The sequence below is a fragment of the Micromys minutus genome (assembly GCF_963924665.1).
Source record: "Micromys minutus genome assembly, chromosome: 4".
In the NCBI taxonomy this organism is placed as follows: domain Eukaryota; kingdom Metazoa; phylum Chordata; class Mammalia; order Rodentia; family Muridae; genus Micromys; species Micromys minutus.
In genome coordinates, this window is record NC_137973.1 from 41339191 (window position 1) to 41355361 (window position 16171).

Consider the following 16171-nt stretch of genomic DNA (forward strand, 5'->3'; position numbering starts at 1 on the left):
GGGGGTCACAGGGGAAGACATTACTTTCAGCACCAGTTCAAAGCTGTAAGAGGTATGGCTACAGAACACTGCCAGAGACACATACAGGCTTATGTGCAGACTCTTTGTTCCCTCTTACAGACAGTTATTCTAATCTAGATGCTAAACATAGTCCTGGGAAAGAAGGGGCTTCTCAAGTGTCATGGTCTGAACTTGGAGCTCAGAGGTAAAGTTTCAACCATGGCTATTGGAAACCAAATCTGCCATACCAGAGAACACAGCCAAGGCCATCATAATCCTCAAAAGGGAAGTGAAACTCTACCAAAAAAAAAAAAAAAAAAAAAAAAAAAGAGGACTGTGTTTCCCATTATGATGGTTTGAATATGTTTGGTTCTGATAGACTCGTGTGTTTGAATGCCTAGCCCATGAGGAGTAGCATTATTAGAAGGACTTGTTGGAGTAGGCATGGACTTGTTGGCAGAATTGTGTCACTGTGGGGGCAGGCGTTCAGGTCTTCTGTGTCTTCAGGTCTCTGCCCAATGTGGACCCAGTCTCCTCCTGGCTGCCTTCGGAACAAGATGTAGAACTCCTAGCTCCTTCCCCAGCACCGTGTCTGCCTGGACACTGCCATTATTCCCACTATAATGGACTCAACCTCTGAAACTGTAAGTCAGTTCCAATTCAATGTTTTGCTTTATAAGAGTTGCCATGGCATCTCTTCATGGCAATAGAAATCCTGAGACACCCATCTCATTCAGAAATATTCGGAGTTAAGGGTGGAGTAAAAGGACCTCCTGCCTTATCTGTCTCCTGAAGAAGCTGCCACTGTGCTCTGCATGAGGAAGACAGTCAAGTCTATTGACCTGACCGCTGCCCCCAAAGTGGCAAAAATGTACCAGGGTATAAACAAGATGCTCTAGGTTTGTGTGGTCACTAGAGGGCGCTCCAGGACTAGAGCTGCTTCCTGGGCTGGAAAATTGAAGTGTGTTTTGTTTATTCATTCAACATTAAGCTACAGGACAATTCTATGCCAGCACTAAACACTCTAAAGAATTAGAAATGACCCATCTGTCATTAGAAAGCCAGACAATGTAAGCAAAACATGATGTATTTATGTTTTCCCATGAATGAAAACAAAATAAAATTTTAAAAAAGGAAGGACATGGCTGCTCCTAGGTATGATGAAGGAGAAACTCCATTGTAGATAAAGGGAGAGCATGGCCAGAAGAAGGGACAGCTGGGAGTCCAGAGTAGACTTGACCCTGAGCCATGTGCGAAGGGTGAGCCAGACCAAGGGTAAAAAGAAAGTGCCAGATAACCAAAATGGTTGGATTCTATAGAGAAGGTCATCAGGGGTGGGCAGCCTAGCCCTGGGCTGAAAGGTTTTAGAGTAGGGAACAGAGGGATGCTGGGAGAACCTGGCATCTGCTTTGATATGTTAATGGGAACTTCAGTTAGCTTTTGCCTCTGGTTTGAGACCTGACAACCCACTGGTTCTCTCCCTCTTGGTGCACTGATAACGTTCTTTCATATCTTTGCCCAACCATTGCATTCCATTGACCCTACCGCTCTAGCCTCACTCTCAAGCTCAAGATTCTCAGTTGTGTTCAAAGTCTTCACTCAACCCACTGATAACCATTGGCTCTTAGTCTAGGCTCTGCCCCCACAGTTACCTGGCAACAGCAGGTGTGCCTGACTTACTATAATCGGGGCTGCTTGCACCTCTTCTCTCTCCTTTTTCTCTCTCGTCCCTCAGCTCCCTTCCCCATGCCCTGAATAAACTCTGTGCTATGCTATACCATCCGTCATGTGGTTGGTCCCTCAGGGGGAAGGGATACTTCAGCATGGACCCGCAGAGCCATCCCTTCCCCAGTACCTGACTGCACATCCACCAAACATATTCCTTCTCTCCCTTATCTCTTTATAAAACATGACAATAACCACATGCACATTGTTTGCTTTATTTGGGGTGTTTTCTTTTGTCTCGTTTGCAGCACTGAGAATTGAACCCAGGTCCTGGTGCATTCCGGGCAAACACTAGGCAGGGAGCTTTGCTCCCAGGCCCTCACGGATGCATCTCTATGTCTTCGTGTCTACAAAACCCAAAAGACCACATGGGAGAACCTTTCTGTGTGCTCACAATGGACACAGTGTCCCATTCTAAAACGACAAGTAACAATTTAGGGGTGGTGACTGAGACCAGCTTGATCAAACAACGGATTCCCCAGGGCAGGAGCGAGGATTGAAGGAAAAAAAGAGAATTAGACAAAACTATAACATGACTCCAGCCAGTTCTGAGGCTGAGGCGGAATTGGGATATTTCAGTCCTCTTTTAAACCACTTTAATTACATGCAGAAGGAAGAGACAAAAGGACAGCCTGCCCTGAGCTTCAAATGTAAATGTTCTTGATCCTGGCCAATTTCCAGAGCCCTGCCTTGACTTACTTCTTTTGTCCTGGTAGTGTCAAAATTTCTGCCAACTGTCTAGTGGGGCCGAAAAGCTGTCCCCGGGATAGGACTCAGCCATCGATTATTCCTGGATCGATTATTTGGGAAAAGTGGGTTTGTGAATAATAGGCACCTTCTCAGAGGAGGTGACACTCAAGCTGGCATGAAGGAGGAGGAGCAGGTGAAGGTAGAGATGGGAGGCCTAGGGGACAGCAGAGATGTCTGAGGCAAGCTGTGTGAGGCTGGGTACAACACAGGCAGATGGGCAGCCCCAGTGTCCCACTTGGCATTGGTACTGTGCTCTCCCCACAGTTGCTGCAAGCTGTGGCCCTGGCCCTGGGGATGAACAGAGCTACCTGACAGCAGCGGGGCTGCCGCCCTCAGCCTCCCTCGCCTTTCCCAAGGCCTCATGTCCCGCTCTCAGTAAGGGTATCCCTGAGCTGTACCATTCCGGACTCTGCCATTTCTGTCCATTCTGTTTGCTCTTCAGCCACTAGGAAGAAACAAGCTGTGCAGCTCCAGGGAAACAATCCATCATTTTGTCACAACATTTCCATTTCAAAGACTTCCTTTCCAAGCAGTTCCCTGGGTTAACACTTCCTCTTATTAGGATGGGAACTGGCAAGGAGGTGAGTGATGGGGATGCAGAGGGGCTGGAAATGGGCCCGAAGCCTGAGGTTTGTGTTTGTCAACTCAGGGTAGGACAGGGCATGTGTGTGAGTGTGAGTGTGTGTGTGTGTGTGTGTGTGTGTGTGTGTGTGTGTGTGCATGCCTGTGTGAGCATGTCTGTGTGTGCATATCTGTATGTCTGTATGTTTATGTGTATATATCTATATGTCTGTGTGTATGTTTGTGTGTGTTTTTCTGTATATGTGTGTGTCTATGCATGTTTGTATGTGTCTGTATATGTATCTGTATATCTGCATGTGTCTGTGTGTGTCTTTGTGTGTTTGTGTGTCTTTATGTGTAGTGTGTATGGTGTGTGTGTGTGTGTGTGTGTGTGTGTGTCTCACACTATTCATTCCATCTTATGGGAGGTATTCTCCCTCATGTTACAAAGGCACGGCTGCCTGCAGGAACAGGCTGAGCCTCAGTGTTGTGCCAGGAACCACACAGCAGAGGATTCAGAGGACAGACAGATACCCCACTGTCTGCAGCATCTCCAGAGATACATGACTCAGATGTTCTGTCTTAAACAACACTGCTGACTAACAGATCAGGGTTCCTCCTAGATCAGATGATATTTAAGTTGCTCTGAAGCTTGAGGAGAGCTGAAGGTGAGAGACGTGCAGAATGTGGCCCAGAGCCCTGCGACTGGGTGCTGGGTGAGGCTATACACAGCAGCCATCCAGGGGCCTTGCTGTTCTCCCCTCCAGCTGGTCCACCACTGCACGCAGATAGTGGGAAGTGTGTGTGCCAGCCCAGCCCGGCAGAGCATCTCCCCATGCCGGCCCCTAGGCACACCATAGTTAGATGTGCTGGTGGCTCCTTCCTTCATCCCTAGCAGAGCCCCTGAAAAGTCAGGCCCAGGCCCAGCACTCAGGAGACCCTTTGTAAACTAATTCTCTAAAGGCAATTAGTGCTCCCCCCGAACCCACATGGTCAGTACTAAGCACCTGCCTAGTCAAGACATTCTGAGGACCAGCAGTTTGATCTAAGATCTGGTAATGACTGAAAGGCATCCATCAGGTGCTGGCATAGAGAACATTACAGGTAGAGCATGGGCCGGAGTCAGCTGAAGAATCGAGGTCCCAGTTTACCATGCAGCCAGAGAAGCCCAGGATGGGGATGCTACGCCAGGCTTACTGTATTCTCACCAACAGCTCACACAGGGAACAGTACCAGGGTTAGGTGAGCACTATGGGGTGACGCTGTTCTATCCAAGTCTTGCATTTATGACAATCACCACACTTAGACTTTTTCCATGATCTCCAAATAAGGCTTGAGGGTTTAAAGTGCAGTTGTTAAACTGTAAACCTTTAAAGTGCATAACAAGATTTTTATAAACTTATCCGATAACTCTTTTGCTTTCTTTTAAATCTATGCAAAGGCTGAAAATAAAGAACATGGCCCAATTCTGTCTCACTCTTCACAAATAAACAGTGTTGGTCTATGAAAAGTGAGACTTAGAGAAGTCACATCTTACTCCTTCTTAGCAATGACTTTGCTTTCCTGGCTCCCTGAGGCTCAGAGACCAGGGCCTGACCACTGCAGCCACCATACTCCCTGTCCTGAAATCCCTTATAGTCTCATGCCCTCTGCCCCAAGCCACCCCAGACTCTCAGATCTCCGGGGTCATTCCTCATTTTCATAACCCAGTTCTGTGCCTTTGCTGTTAGAGGCCACAGCTGCCTCTCTAAAGACCCCATTGCCCTGGTCTCTCAATCTCAATAGCTCTGAGAAGGACCCAAGAGATGCCTCCAGATGGGCCAGTCAGTAACTTTCCACTCTGACCACCACTGCCGTCTTTAATCTCCTCTGAAGCATTACTGCCAAGCCAGGAGCTTCCAGCCCCTGAGACACCGCCTATCTTATGGCTCCTCCCCTATTTGCGGGACCAGCCAGTGGTCAAGACAAAGTGGGTCTTCCAGGAGGCAGTGAGTCAATACCATAAGTACAACCAAGTCTAATCCTCCACTGCCGCTATGTGGTATTGCTGTGACTATAAAATACTAATAACAGGGTCTGAGCTCTCATATCATCCTCGGGAGAAGCCTGTCAAATGAAGGCAGTGCCAGGACTTAGGAGATGATGCCTCAACCAATAAGGCGCTTGCTTTGCAAGCATAAGAACCTGAGTGTGGGCCCCAGAGCCTGTGTAAAAATGCTGGGCATATTGGTACAAACCTGTAAGCCCAGCACTGAGGCAGAGTCAGAAGAATCCCTGAGGGTTCTTAACCAGCCAGCCTAGCCTAGTTGGTGAGCTCCAGGGCAATGAGAAATCCTGCCTCAAAAGGACAGTGTTCCTGAGGATGATGTTTAAGGCTGTCTTCTGACTTCCACATGTGCTCCTGCACACATACACACACGTGGAAAAAAAAAGAGGAAAGGGAATAGAAGCACACATGTGCAAGCCCAGAAAAGTACTTCCTAGAGAGTCAGCCCGACCCCAACTTCAGAGATCTCCCCTGGCCTGTGCCCCAAGGTGACTGAGGGGGAAAAACAAACAAACAAATCTAGCTTCAATCCTTAGTTCTCATCTTTGACGTCTGGCTCTCCAGAACTCCCCTTTCAGGAAGAATGTGCAAGGCTGAGGGCAGAGGCACTCCATCTACTCAACACCCAGTCTTCTATGGAAGCTTCACTGCTGGTGCCTGGCCTCAACTACCAGCCTCAAAGCAGGCCAACATGCGTATGCCTGCGCACTGATGGTCCCTTGTCCAAGAAAGACTAGGACGATACCCACGGTTCTAACCACCCAAGGTAAATAGCAACTTATGACCCTGAACCCTTCCAAGACATTTTGCATCTCCTATCCAGGTCTACAACAGCAATGTTGTGCTCTTTGTGAACCTGGAGACATTCTCTCCACGGGCCGAGTGTTCTCTACTCAGCACAAATACCATACCTTTACTCCTCAGATACTATTTTCTAGAAAGTTCTAGAGTGGAAAGACAGGTGGGCAAGGCAGACTTAGTCTCCTCCACCTCAGTTCAAAAAGTTTCTACCCACCAACCATAGCCCCATCCCTCCCCAATTCATGTGGTCACAGCTCTGCCCACGTGGCTGGGACAGCCCAACCTCATGTTGGTGCAGAGCTCCAGTGCCCTTGAAAACAAGAGAAACCAGTCTTTGAAGAAATGCAGTATTTATTGGGAGCGTTTCACTTGATAAAGTGTGTGTGTGTGTGTGTGTGTGTGTGTGTGTGTGTGTGTGTGTGGTTGTATAATCAGATGGCCTTGGCCAGCCCCACACGATTGTTGGCCCTGTCAAATACACTGTAGAACTCCCGAATGAAAACATCCCCGAGGATCCACATCTGGGAACCATGCTTGAAGCCGCTAGAGCAGGAGCCCTGGAACTGGACAAAACAAGCTTGCGATGAGGTTGGATTCAATGGCCAGAGTTTTTCTACCCCAACCCTCAGTTATTCTCTGTTGTTTCATCAAATCTTAAAATCACCTTCCCAGGTAAGCAAAGAGAATCAGAGTCATCACACTCAACAGATGGAGAGAGTTGGGACTGAAGAGATTGCTCAGCAAGTACCAGAACTTGCTTCTTGCAGAGGATCAGGGTTTCCAGCACCTACCTTGGGTGCCTCAAAACTTCCTGTAAATCCAGCCCCAGGGGATCTTATGGCCTCTACAGGTAACTGCACTCACATGCATATACCCTCTACACACACACACACACACACACACACACACACACACACACTAAAAATAATTAAAATTAAAAACAATGAACTGGAGAGAGGTCTCAGGAGTTATCAGGCACTTGTTGCTTTTCCCAAGGACCCAGTTTCAGTTTCTAGCACTCACATGATGATTCACAACCACTGGTGACTCCAATCCCAAGGGGGTCTGACATCTTATTAAGACCCTCCATGGGCACTAGGCTCATATACTATTTATATGTGCATGTGGGCAAAATACTCAGATAAAAATAAAAGAAAAATTAAAATTTTGTTCTGTTTCTTGAGACAGTATCTTTCTATGTAGTCCTGGCTGGCCTAGAGCTCACTAGGTAGACCAGGCTGGCCTCAAACTCACAGAAATTCTCTTGCCTCTGACTCCCATGTACTGGGATTAAAAACTTAATAAATAAATAGAGCTCAAAAAATTAAATTGGCTTAATCTGCACTGATCCGGTGAGGCCCTGTGGCTCTGAGTTTTGGCCCCCATGTGCTGTACCCCCATTTCCAACCCCTTACCATCAAACTCTCAGCATCTATCACCTTAATTGTCATTAGGGTACTCAGGGTGTCTTAGGGTACACATTGAGACCAGCAATCCCACAACAGCCAAAAAGAGCTAAGGAAACCCTAGATGGAATTCTACACTACCAGGGCTTAAACACTTGAACAATGAATAGAGGTCCCAATGAGCAGTTGGGATCCAATCTATATCCTTCCTCAAAGCCCTTGGCTCTCTGTCCTTCCTGTTTTCCATTTCTTTTAACGAGACTCTACAGTGGCCTCACAAAGAAGCTCAAAGATAAATACCATGACCCATTCAAGGGACCTTGTACTCTTGGTCTGGTCCATGCCATTAGCCTTCGCCAAAGTCCCAGGGCAAGGGATGCTAGATGGACCCAGAGCCTCGCTCTCTGGAAGTGCATACCTGGTTGGTATAAGCAGAGGGTGGCAGTGGGAACTCTCTACCATGGATCTCAAAGACAACCGTGGGCATGATGTCCAACCTCCAGCAGTCGATGTCAAACTGAGAGAAGGGAAAGGGGTGTCATTTATCAAGAGAGACACTGATGATGCAGAACTCTTTCCTCCACACTGTGTCACTCTTCTCAGAGGGAAACAGGGAGGCTCTCCAGATAAGGCCGAATCTCAAGGCATAGTCCCGCTGGAAGTATCAGCTTTCAGCAACACGAGGACAAACCCCAATGTGACAAAAAAAAAAAAAAAAAAAAAAAAAAAGCTTGCCTCTGTGTCTTCCTTATAAGGCTATCCAAAGTGTACAAGTATCTCAGGAAAAAGGGAGAGTGGGCAGACTGGTGATAGTGGTAGACCGAATAGAATGAGAAGGTGCAGCAAAGGTTAGTGAACCACAAAAGGTATAGCCTCTCAGAGGACCAGGAAACAAAGTATCACCACTGTGCAAAGAAAGTATAAAGCCCCACAGCAAGGACAGACCAAAGCTGGAAGGGAAGCATTGGCCATTTTTTAAAAAAATGGGTTCACCCAGCATTCTCCTTCAACATTTCTTCTGTGTAGAAAGAGGCTCTTGATTTGGGAAGTTTCTGGAAGTAAGGGGAGGGCCTGACCTTACCTGGTCATGATGGCCCTGCACAGCTCCAATGGCCTGCTGAATATTGAGGATGTCTTTACCAGGCCCCGTCAGCAGGGCAGTGCCTGTGTCCAGAACAGCAGGGCAGCCACCTTGACAGGCCACCACTTTGTCATTGATTGTGATCCTGGAAGATTAAACAGAAGGGCCCCAAAATATCAACCTATACCCAGAGCCTTTTCCTTCTGGGTCCATCCTACCCCTATCAAGATCCTCAAGGAAGGGGGGAAGTCTAAATCCTTTTGAGCCTCTTCTAGGAACCCCCAAAACTTCTCAAGATCAATGAAGAAACAATTTCCCCTCAACTGGCAATTGAATTGAGAACAGCTCAAATTGCAAGGATCCAAATAACAAAACAATCCACCTTACACCATTACGTGGGTGGACTGAGAACTTCCTAGTTGCCTAAAGGTCCAGTTTTACATCTTCTCTGCCATTTACCCGATGCCTGTCTCAGACAGGTCTCCCGCCATTTGTATACTTGGGCTTCTCATGAACAAAACAGGTACATGAGTAATCTATGAATCAGCTTCCTCCGATGATGGTCATGAGACCCAAATAAAAAGTCAATAACCTACACACTGAGAGCAATGCTGGTACCCTCCTCCTACAAATCCAGTGGCAACCACTGAGGCATCTCTAGAACCACTCAGCACAGTGCCAACAGGCAAGAGGCAGTCAGTGCAAGGTTGGATTTGCAGCATAACCACATGCAAAGAACCCCAGCTAGCTGTGAGATCAATCAATAATCTCAAAGCTACTGGGAACAACTCTTCTCAGCCCTGTGGTGTGACACCCAAGCTTCCATAGCCATACACCAAAAATCAGCCTCTAGCAGGGGTCCATACAAGGTTCTGATCACCTACCTGTCCACTGTGATTTGCCAATATCCCCGTACAGTCACAGGCACCCAGTGCAGTGAGCCAATGAAGTAGGACTGATCGATGGCCCCCAGTGTGAGCATGCTCCCTTGCTCATTCCTGGAACCAAGAAAGGCCTCTCTGTAGCAGCAGACATCCTGCTGGGGAAAAGTGCCCAGTCCCATCCCAAGACAGATGGGTAGAGACCCATCTTATCTTCAACAAGGTCCCACACTTTGGATTAAAACTGTCTCCCAAAGCCAGATCCCTTCTTCTCCCTCTGTGATACGGTTGCATGCTTAATGCTTAGTGGGACCACACTCATGCACTGTCTCAGCTACTCACACTGTTCCACACCTAGAACTTGAGTCCTTCCTACCTCCAAGTTCTAGAGCATAGCAGCTGCTACCTAAAATGTGCTTGCTCTCTGCCCCTCACCTAGATAATTCTCATCCATCATCAATAAAGCCTGTCCTGCCTTGCCCTGTGTATATGTTCACACATGTACACACAGGCATATATGCACATGCCAAAGTGGACATTCCATGCTTTAAGACACCCATAGGCCCCATTCTTTGCTGGGGCACCCTTCTCAAAACTGCTTGATTACAATGTGAATAGCTGTGTGCTGTCTCTTTTTCTTGCTAAAATATATCTTCCAGCTTGTCTTGTTTGCATTTGTGTATACCCAGGTCCTGGCCTAAACTCTGCATATACAAGACCTGGTAAATATACATGGAGTACATGAATGAATGACTATCTAAGTGCATGCATAAATGAAATGTACCACCTTACTCTTTCCCTGGGGTCCCGTCTCCTCAGCTGCCCAGCTTCCTCTCCAGGGGTGGTCTCTTTCTTCTTGTGCTGCCACCTACCCCAAGTCTAAGAGGAGCTAGGTCATCACAAGGAGCAGGAAGATAAAGTAGCAACACTGTAGCCGGCTCCCTGGGATGGAGGCCTGGCTCCAACACAAATTCTTGAATAAGCAATCCTCCCTTTCTCTGGTAAAGGAGAACCCTGTGCTCTTTAGGATTGAGGATCTCAAAGACATCCACAAATGATTCCAAAGATCCTGTCTCTTTGGAAGAACATGTTAAAAGACATTATCTAGAGATGGAAATAGGCTTTGTTTTTGTCGTTGTTATTTATAGCATCAGGGATTGAACCTGGGGCCTAGCACATGCAAGCTCTCTAACACATCTCCAGCAAGGCTTTGAGGGGGACGGGGATGTAGAATGGAAATCATCTCATCTTTGGCCCAGTAAACTCTGGACAGAAGCTTGGAGGTACCCGGAAACCAGGATGGAGATAGTGTGGATGCTGGTGGCTACCTTAGTAGGTAGTGTCTCCAAGGGGCATACATTCACCTTCACCAGTGCTTTCCAGATATCAGTCAGACCCTTGGGGGGTGAAGCTCCTACCTGCTCATGTAAACAGAGAACAGGTCTTGGGCCACCAGGTGCCTGCTCATCATGTTGTCAAATATGGGTACTGAGTACTTGGAGGCAAAAGTAGGGTAGGCCAGGCCCAGGATGCCATCAAATGGAGAGTAGGTGAAGATGTCACCTGGCTCCTGGGTACTCAGGCCCACAGTCTGATGAGAAACTACAATATCAGAGACCTGGGAAAATGAAAAAAGAAACTTGTGGTGATTTCCACCTGTGAGCTTCTGCAGCCAGAGATGGAGGATCCCAGGGCTTGGGGCAGCCAGTCTGGGATCACAGTCCAGTGTCAGAACCCAGCCCTCACTGTCCTGTCTCCACTTTGATAGACAGCACAGGGTTAGTTCTAGCTTAAACATGGAGTGGCCCAGGCCCTCCACGTTTTCTGTTTGCTTCTAAGAACTGTTCGGATGACACCAGAAGGGGAAGAGGAGACAGTGCTGGGATAGACACAGGTCTCATGTTGGGGACAAACCCAAAGGAAGTGGCCTGGTGGTTGTTCTAAGGCTGCCAGCAGAAGCAGCTGCACCTCGGAGTCATGGTCCTCTCCTGTGGTCCTCCCCCGTGGTCCTCCCCCATGGTCCTTCCTCCTGTGATCCTCCCTCCCATGATCCTCCCAACCATGATCCTTTCTCCCATTATCCTCCCTCCTGTGGTCCTCCCTCCTGTGAAGGCATCACCATGCACAAAGCAGGTGCCATGGGGTCACCATTCAGTCACTTGCTTACTGAGCTTGAGATAAGTTCCTCTCCAGGCCCCAGGCCCTTATCTGATGGACGGAATAATAATGCCTAAATCTCCAATCAGTGCCTAAGCTAAATAGCTGAACACTCACTGGACCTTCACTGAATGTCTGTTTACTGAACAGTTATCGGTACCATGCTAAAGGGAATTGTTCTTCATTAGCCCATTTCCCCAGAGGGTAGCTATGTTGATCTGCCTATTCTGGACCACACAGGAGGATGAAGCAGTTCTGCCTCTGCTCTGTCCCATAAAATTAGTCTCCACACAGGGCAACAAATGTGGACTTCAAACCTGAGATCAAACCCGCCACGCAGGGTATACCTGCCTCCAGCATCTCAGATGCAGAATAGAATCATTGCTTCTGGTCCTGCCTCTCACTTTCCTCATCCCTGGCCCTCAGCTCACATTGGTTCATCCTCAGTGCTGGCCTCTGACCCGGGATCTTTGCAATCAGCTCCCCTGCAGTGCTGAGCCCAGGTCATCTCTGGCCTGGCTTCTGGAAGTGTATCATTTGGGTTCCAGCTTGTCCACCACGCCCACCAAAGCATTCGTCCACCCATTCTAGTTTTATTTTTTTCATGCCTTACTCTGCACATTCACAGCCATTTGACTTGTCTTTTGAAGGTAGACCTCTCTTTCACAAGGCCACCCGAGTGCCTTTTGCTAGAAAGCACAAGACAAGTAGGTCCTCTCTCCTCTTGTCCCCCACTACATCTTTCCTAGAGCAAGCACTCATGGTGTGAACAAATGAACAGTAGCTAGGTACTAAGGCATAACTCAATTCTCTTTCTTTCAGCCAACAAACTATTATCGAGGAGCTCTGATGTGCTGTGTGTAAGGCTTTGGGGATGTATCAATGGGTAGAAGAAAGTCCCTGCCATGGAGAACCTTTCACCCAACAGGAAAGGCCAACAGTGGATTTTTAAAAAGCAGTGATATAGAACAGGTCAGGTTCAATGAGCCCTCAGAATAAATAAATCAGGGTAAGGCCATAGGCAGCATGTGACTTTTATAGGATGCTGGAGAGAGCTCACTGGTAGAGTAACATTGTGCAGAGAAGCAAAGACTGGGTTAGAATAGGCGAAGGGAAGGCTAGTAGAGGTGCTGGCACCATATACAGGATGTGCGTGGAGTCGAGTAAACTGTGAGTGACCCAAGTCCTGGCCAAGATGAGAACATAAACACCAGGAACTGGGGAAGCATTAAAGTGGAGCTCTGAGAGCAGTCCCAGCAAGCAATGGAGGAGGGAGGGGAACTTCACACAAATAAGTACCAGGAGCAACCCCTCTCGGAAGCCACCCAGTGGACAGGACCCAAGGGGCCCCCATTCCCACCAGAGGCACAACCCACTGAAACTGGGGGCCTTGGGGCAAGGTCAGGGGAAGCCCAGGCTATTGCCACCTCACTTACTGTGACAGTGTCATAGGCCAGGAAGCCCTCCACTCTGCCGGTACCATACTGAACAAACAGAGGTTTGCTCAGGTTCTGGAAGGTGAAGGACTTGGATGGGTCAAAGCGGTGGTGGTTTCCTGCGACAAAGACCCAAATTAGTGGATCCTCAGTATCCTCTTGCCTTCATCATTCTCAGGCAGGGTGGAAAACCCCACTAAGCCTTGTAAGATCACAGCTGTGGATCAGCCATTCCCTCTGGGGAAAATATATAGCCTGGGCTTTCTGCAACCTGGTCCCATAGTTTAATCCAGAAACCCAACCCCCATCCCCGAACCCCTGCCCATGTAATTCCAAACACAAAGAGAAGAAAACCCTGGTGTGTGTTTTCCAAACCCATTTTCTGTTATCTGAGTAGCTTTAGCCAAGATCCTTTTTCTCTCCGGACATCCATTTCCTCATCTGGGGGACAGAAAAGGAGAGGACAAGAGGGGTGGGCAGAGTGGGAAGTCACTCACGGCAGACTTTGCTGCTGCAGTAGACAGAGGGTACCCAGAGTTCTGCGGAGCCTGTGTCAAACACCACCGTAAACTCCTGGGGTGGTGTTCCAACATAGATTGTCCCGAAGTACTCGCTCTGAGAACAGACAGCGCTGGGTCAGAGGTGTAGTCAGGGATGGGGATGCTGGGTACAGATGCCTGTGAGTTTCTACTCCAGGGTCTGGGAGAGGGAGCGTCAAGGAGAAAGGGGAAGGTGGCGCTCACTCCACAGGGAGGGCTCCTCATCTCAGTCTTCTGCACTCTCACCCCAGGCCTACAGCGGTCTGGAATCAGCTCAGAAGCACACCGTGAGCCAGAACTAAAGTCCTACATGGGGAAGAGACCACGTTACCCTGCCAAGGCAGGAAGAAGCTACCCATAGACCTAAGGCATCTGCTGAGGGCCGAGTCCCAGGAGCCCATTCGAGCTTCCAGTCTACCTGCTTCTTCCAGCTCCCTTGCGGCTGGGCCGGGACTGTGACCTAGATGTAGAAATGAAGGCGCAGTCATGAAAGCATTGATCGTTAAGTGCCGTGAGTGATGGATGGGGGCAGGCTCCAGAAAGGAAAAGGGCACAATGGTACTCTTGCCTGGGTGAGAAGAAGGGAAAAATAGAACCCATGCCTTAGAAACTAAAGACCGGACATCTGCTGCCTCCAGATCTGATGTCCACACACTAAGACATGTTTTCCCTGATCCCGAAAAGTAGGCTGTTGGATGAAGGCCATCTGAACTCAGACCCATCCAGCAAGGCTTTTGAAGCCCTGAAGACCAGAGGACTGTCTTTGCTGACTCTGCTGACCTGTGAGAAGCTACTGGTGGCAAGGAGGTAGCCTCCATGCCCACAGGCTCCACAGTTCTTGAAAAAAGAAATGCTCTGGCAAGGCAGGAGCCTAGGAACATTAGAATTCATCCCTGAGAAGGCCTACAGAGACACTCACATCTAGATAGTTGATCAGAGGCTCACTGGCCACCACCCCGATGTTGGAGTTCTCACTGAACTCATACTGGTGTCTCCTCAGAAAGTCATCCAGCAGTCCTTGCTCCTTCAGGGTGTTCCTCAGAGACTTCCCTTTGTGCAGAGGGATCCTGAAGAGGTGGGGGGAAGCCACAATAAGGAAGAAGACTGGGCTCCATGCACCAACCCCATACTCTTTTCCAGCTCAGCCTCTGGCCCCAAGGAAACTGAGGGCTGGAAGAGCAAGTGTCCCCCTGCACACCCAGGGCCCAACGTTCACCTGGTGACCACATGGCTCTGGGCGACGGCAAGAACAGCGAGGAGCAGCACGAAGCACCTCATTCTGGACCACGGGAAACGGCCTCTCTAGCCAGTACCCATCCTTTCAGCCTTTATAGAGTGGGGCTCCTTCTGGCTGGATGCCCAGACTTCAGAGGCACCCCCAACTTTAGACTACTTCACAAACATAGTGAGATAGCACCTATACTACCCAAGACTCACACTGATAAGAACTACAAAGTCTATCATTCTAAAGACTTCAACATTGAAGGGTACACAGGCCTCCAAGCTGGGAAAAGTCAACACAGGCCCCTTTATACCAAATCCCTCTCTAGACGGGACCTCTGAGCTAACACAGGTGGGGCTGCTACCAGGAACTTGTTTCATGCTGTGCCTTCTACTCTTTGAGCAGCCTGTTCCCACCAAGCCACAGACCTCCCTTCTCTTTGCCCACCCATAGGCCAGACTTTACTGATGTCCAAGGTCCTCCTGTTTTTGGCCACCTAGACAATTTTTTCCAGAAAAAGCTTGATCTAGACTCAAAGTGGCATCTGAGACCAAAAATGTCTGTATAATCTATCACCCCAGTAGAGGAAGCTCAACATTCGAGCCTAGGCCAACGGTGCCCCACGTTCCCACTGAGAACACTGTCTAAAAGAGAAGGCACGTGCATCCCTGGAGACCCTCAATGGAAAGGATGCTGAGAACATTAGTGGCAAAGGCCTGCTCACTGGAGCATCTGGAAGGACTGGGGAGGCAGATGCATGTCCCACATGAAGGGATACAGCAAAGATGGCAGTGACAGGAGGAGGGGAGGCTGAGACTGCATGTAGAAGACCTACTCATAGGTACAGGGAGAACACCCATGTGAATATATTGAGCGCCCTAATGGAGACCAGGTCAGAAGCCATATTTTCATGCTGTCTGGCCTAAGAGAGATTTGAGACAGGAAAGACACTAAAGCCTGTGTCGGTAACATTTGTGGAGACAGTTATGTACCAGGCCTATGAACTGGAAAATCGGAATGAAGCCAGGATAAAGTGGGCAAACTGGAAGGCAGAAGGTTCAGAAGTATGATGTACAACAGAACATGGTGACAGCTGCCTGCTGTTAACAGGACAAACATCCACATAGAGAGGAAGGCTTGACAAGGGTGGAGAACCGAGAGAGGGCAGGATGCAATAGCTGAGGCCATATGGAGGATCTAGATACATCAGCCTTTTTGAAAGATGTTTCAACTGAAATTTTACACGTTTGGCTTATGGGGGCTCTAGGAGGGCCCGAAGACGCCAGGCACAGAAGTATTTGAACAGACATAAGGACAGGAGCCAGACTCGTCTCTACCATGGCAATGCCCTCTGTCATGCACAACTCTTCACAAAGCTACCTTCTGTGTCCTCAGAAGGCCAGGAAACGGCTGCTTCTCAGGCCCCTGAGAGATGGTCACAGATACACACAGCTGTTGTTCAGCACCTTCTATTCCTAAGGCCAGAGAAGGGGCAAAATTAGTGTTAAGTGATGAAGCTTACATCTTGTGTTCCTCCCCTGGGGTACTGCTCCCGGTCCAGGACC

At 48.7% G+C, this 16171-nt stretch overlaps 1 protein-coding gene across 1 annotated transcript; it reads right to left on the reverse strand.

Annotated features, from left to right (window-relative positions):
- Window positions 1-6315: 6315 nt before the first annotated feature.
- LOC308420307 (chymosin-like) lies at window positions 6316-14662 on the reverse strand (the record flags this gene model as incomplete). The annotated part of the gene is made up of 9 exons (XM_080916259.1): window positions 6316-6447; window positions 7709-7807; window positions 8372-8516; window positions 9256-9369; window positions 10671-10870; window positions 12846-12964; window positions 13343-13460; window positions 14304-14451; window positions 14601-14662. The coding sequence occupies 9 exons, from the start codon at window positions 14660-14662 to the stop codon at window positions 6316-6318; spliced, it is 1137 nt and encodes a 378-aa protein (XP_080772385.1).
- Between the last annotated feature and the right edge of the window lie 1509 nt (window positions 14663-16171).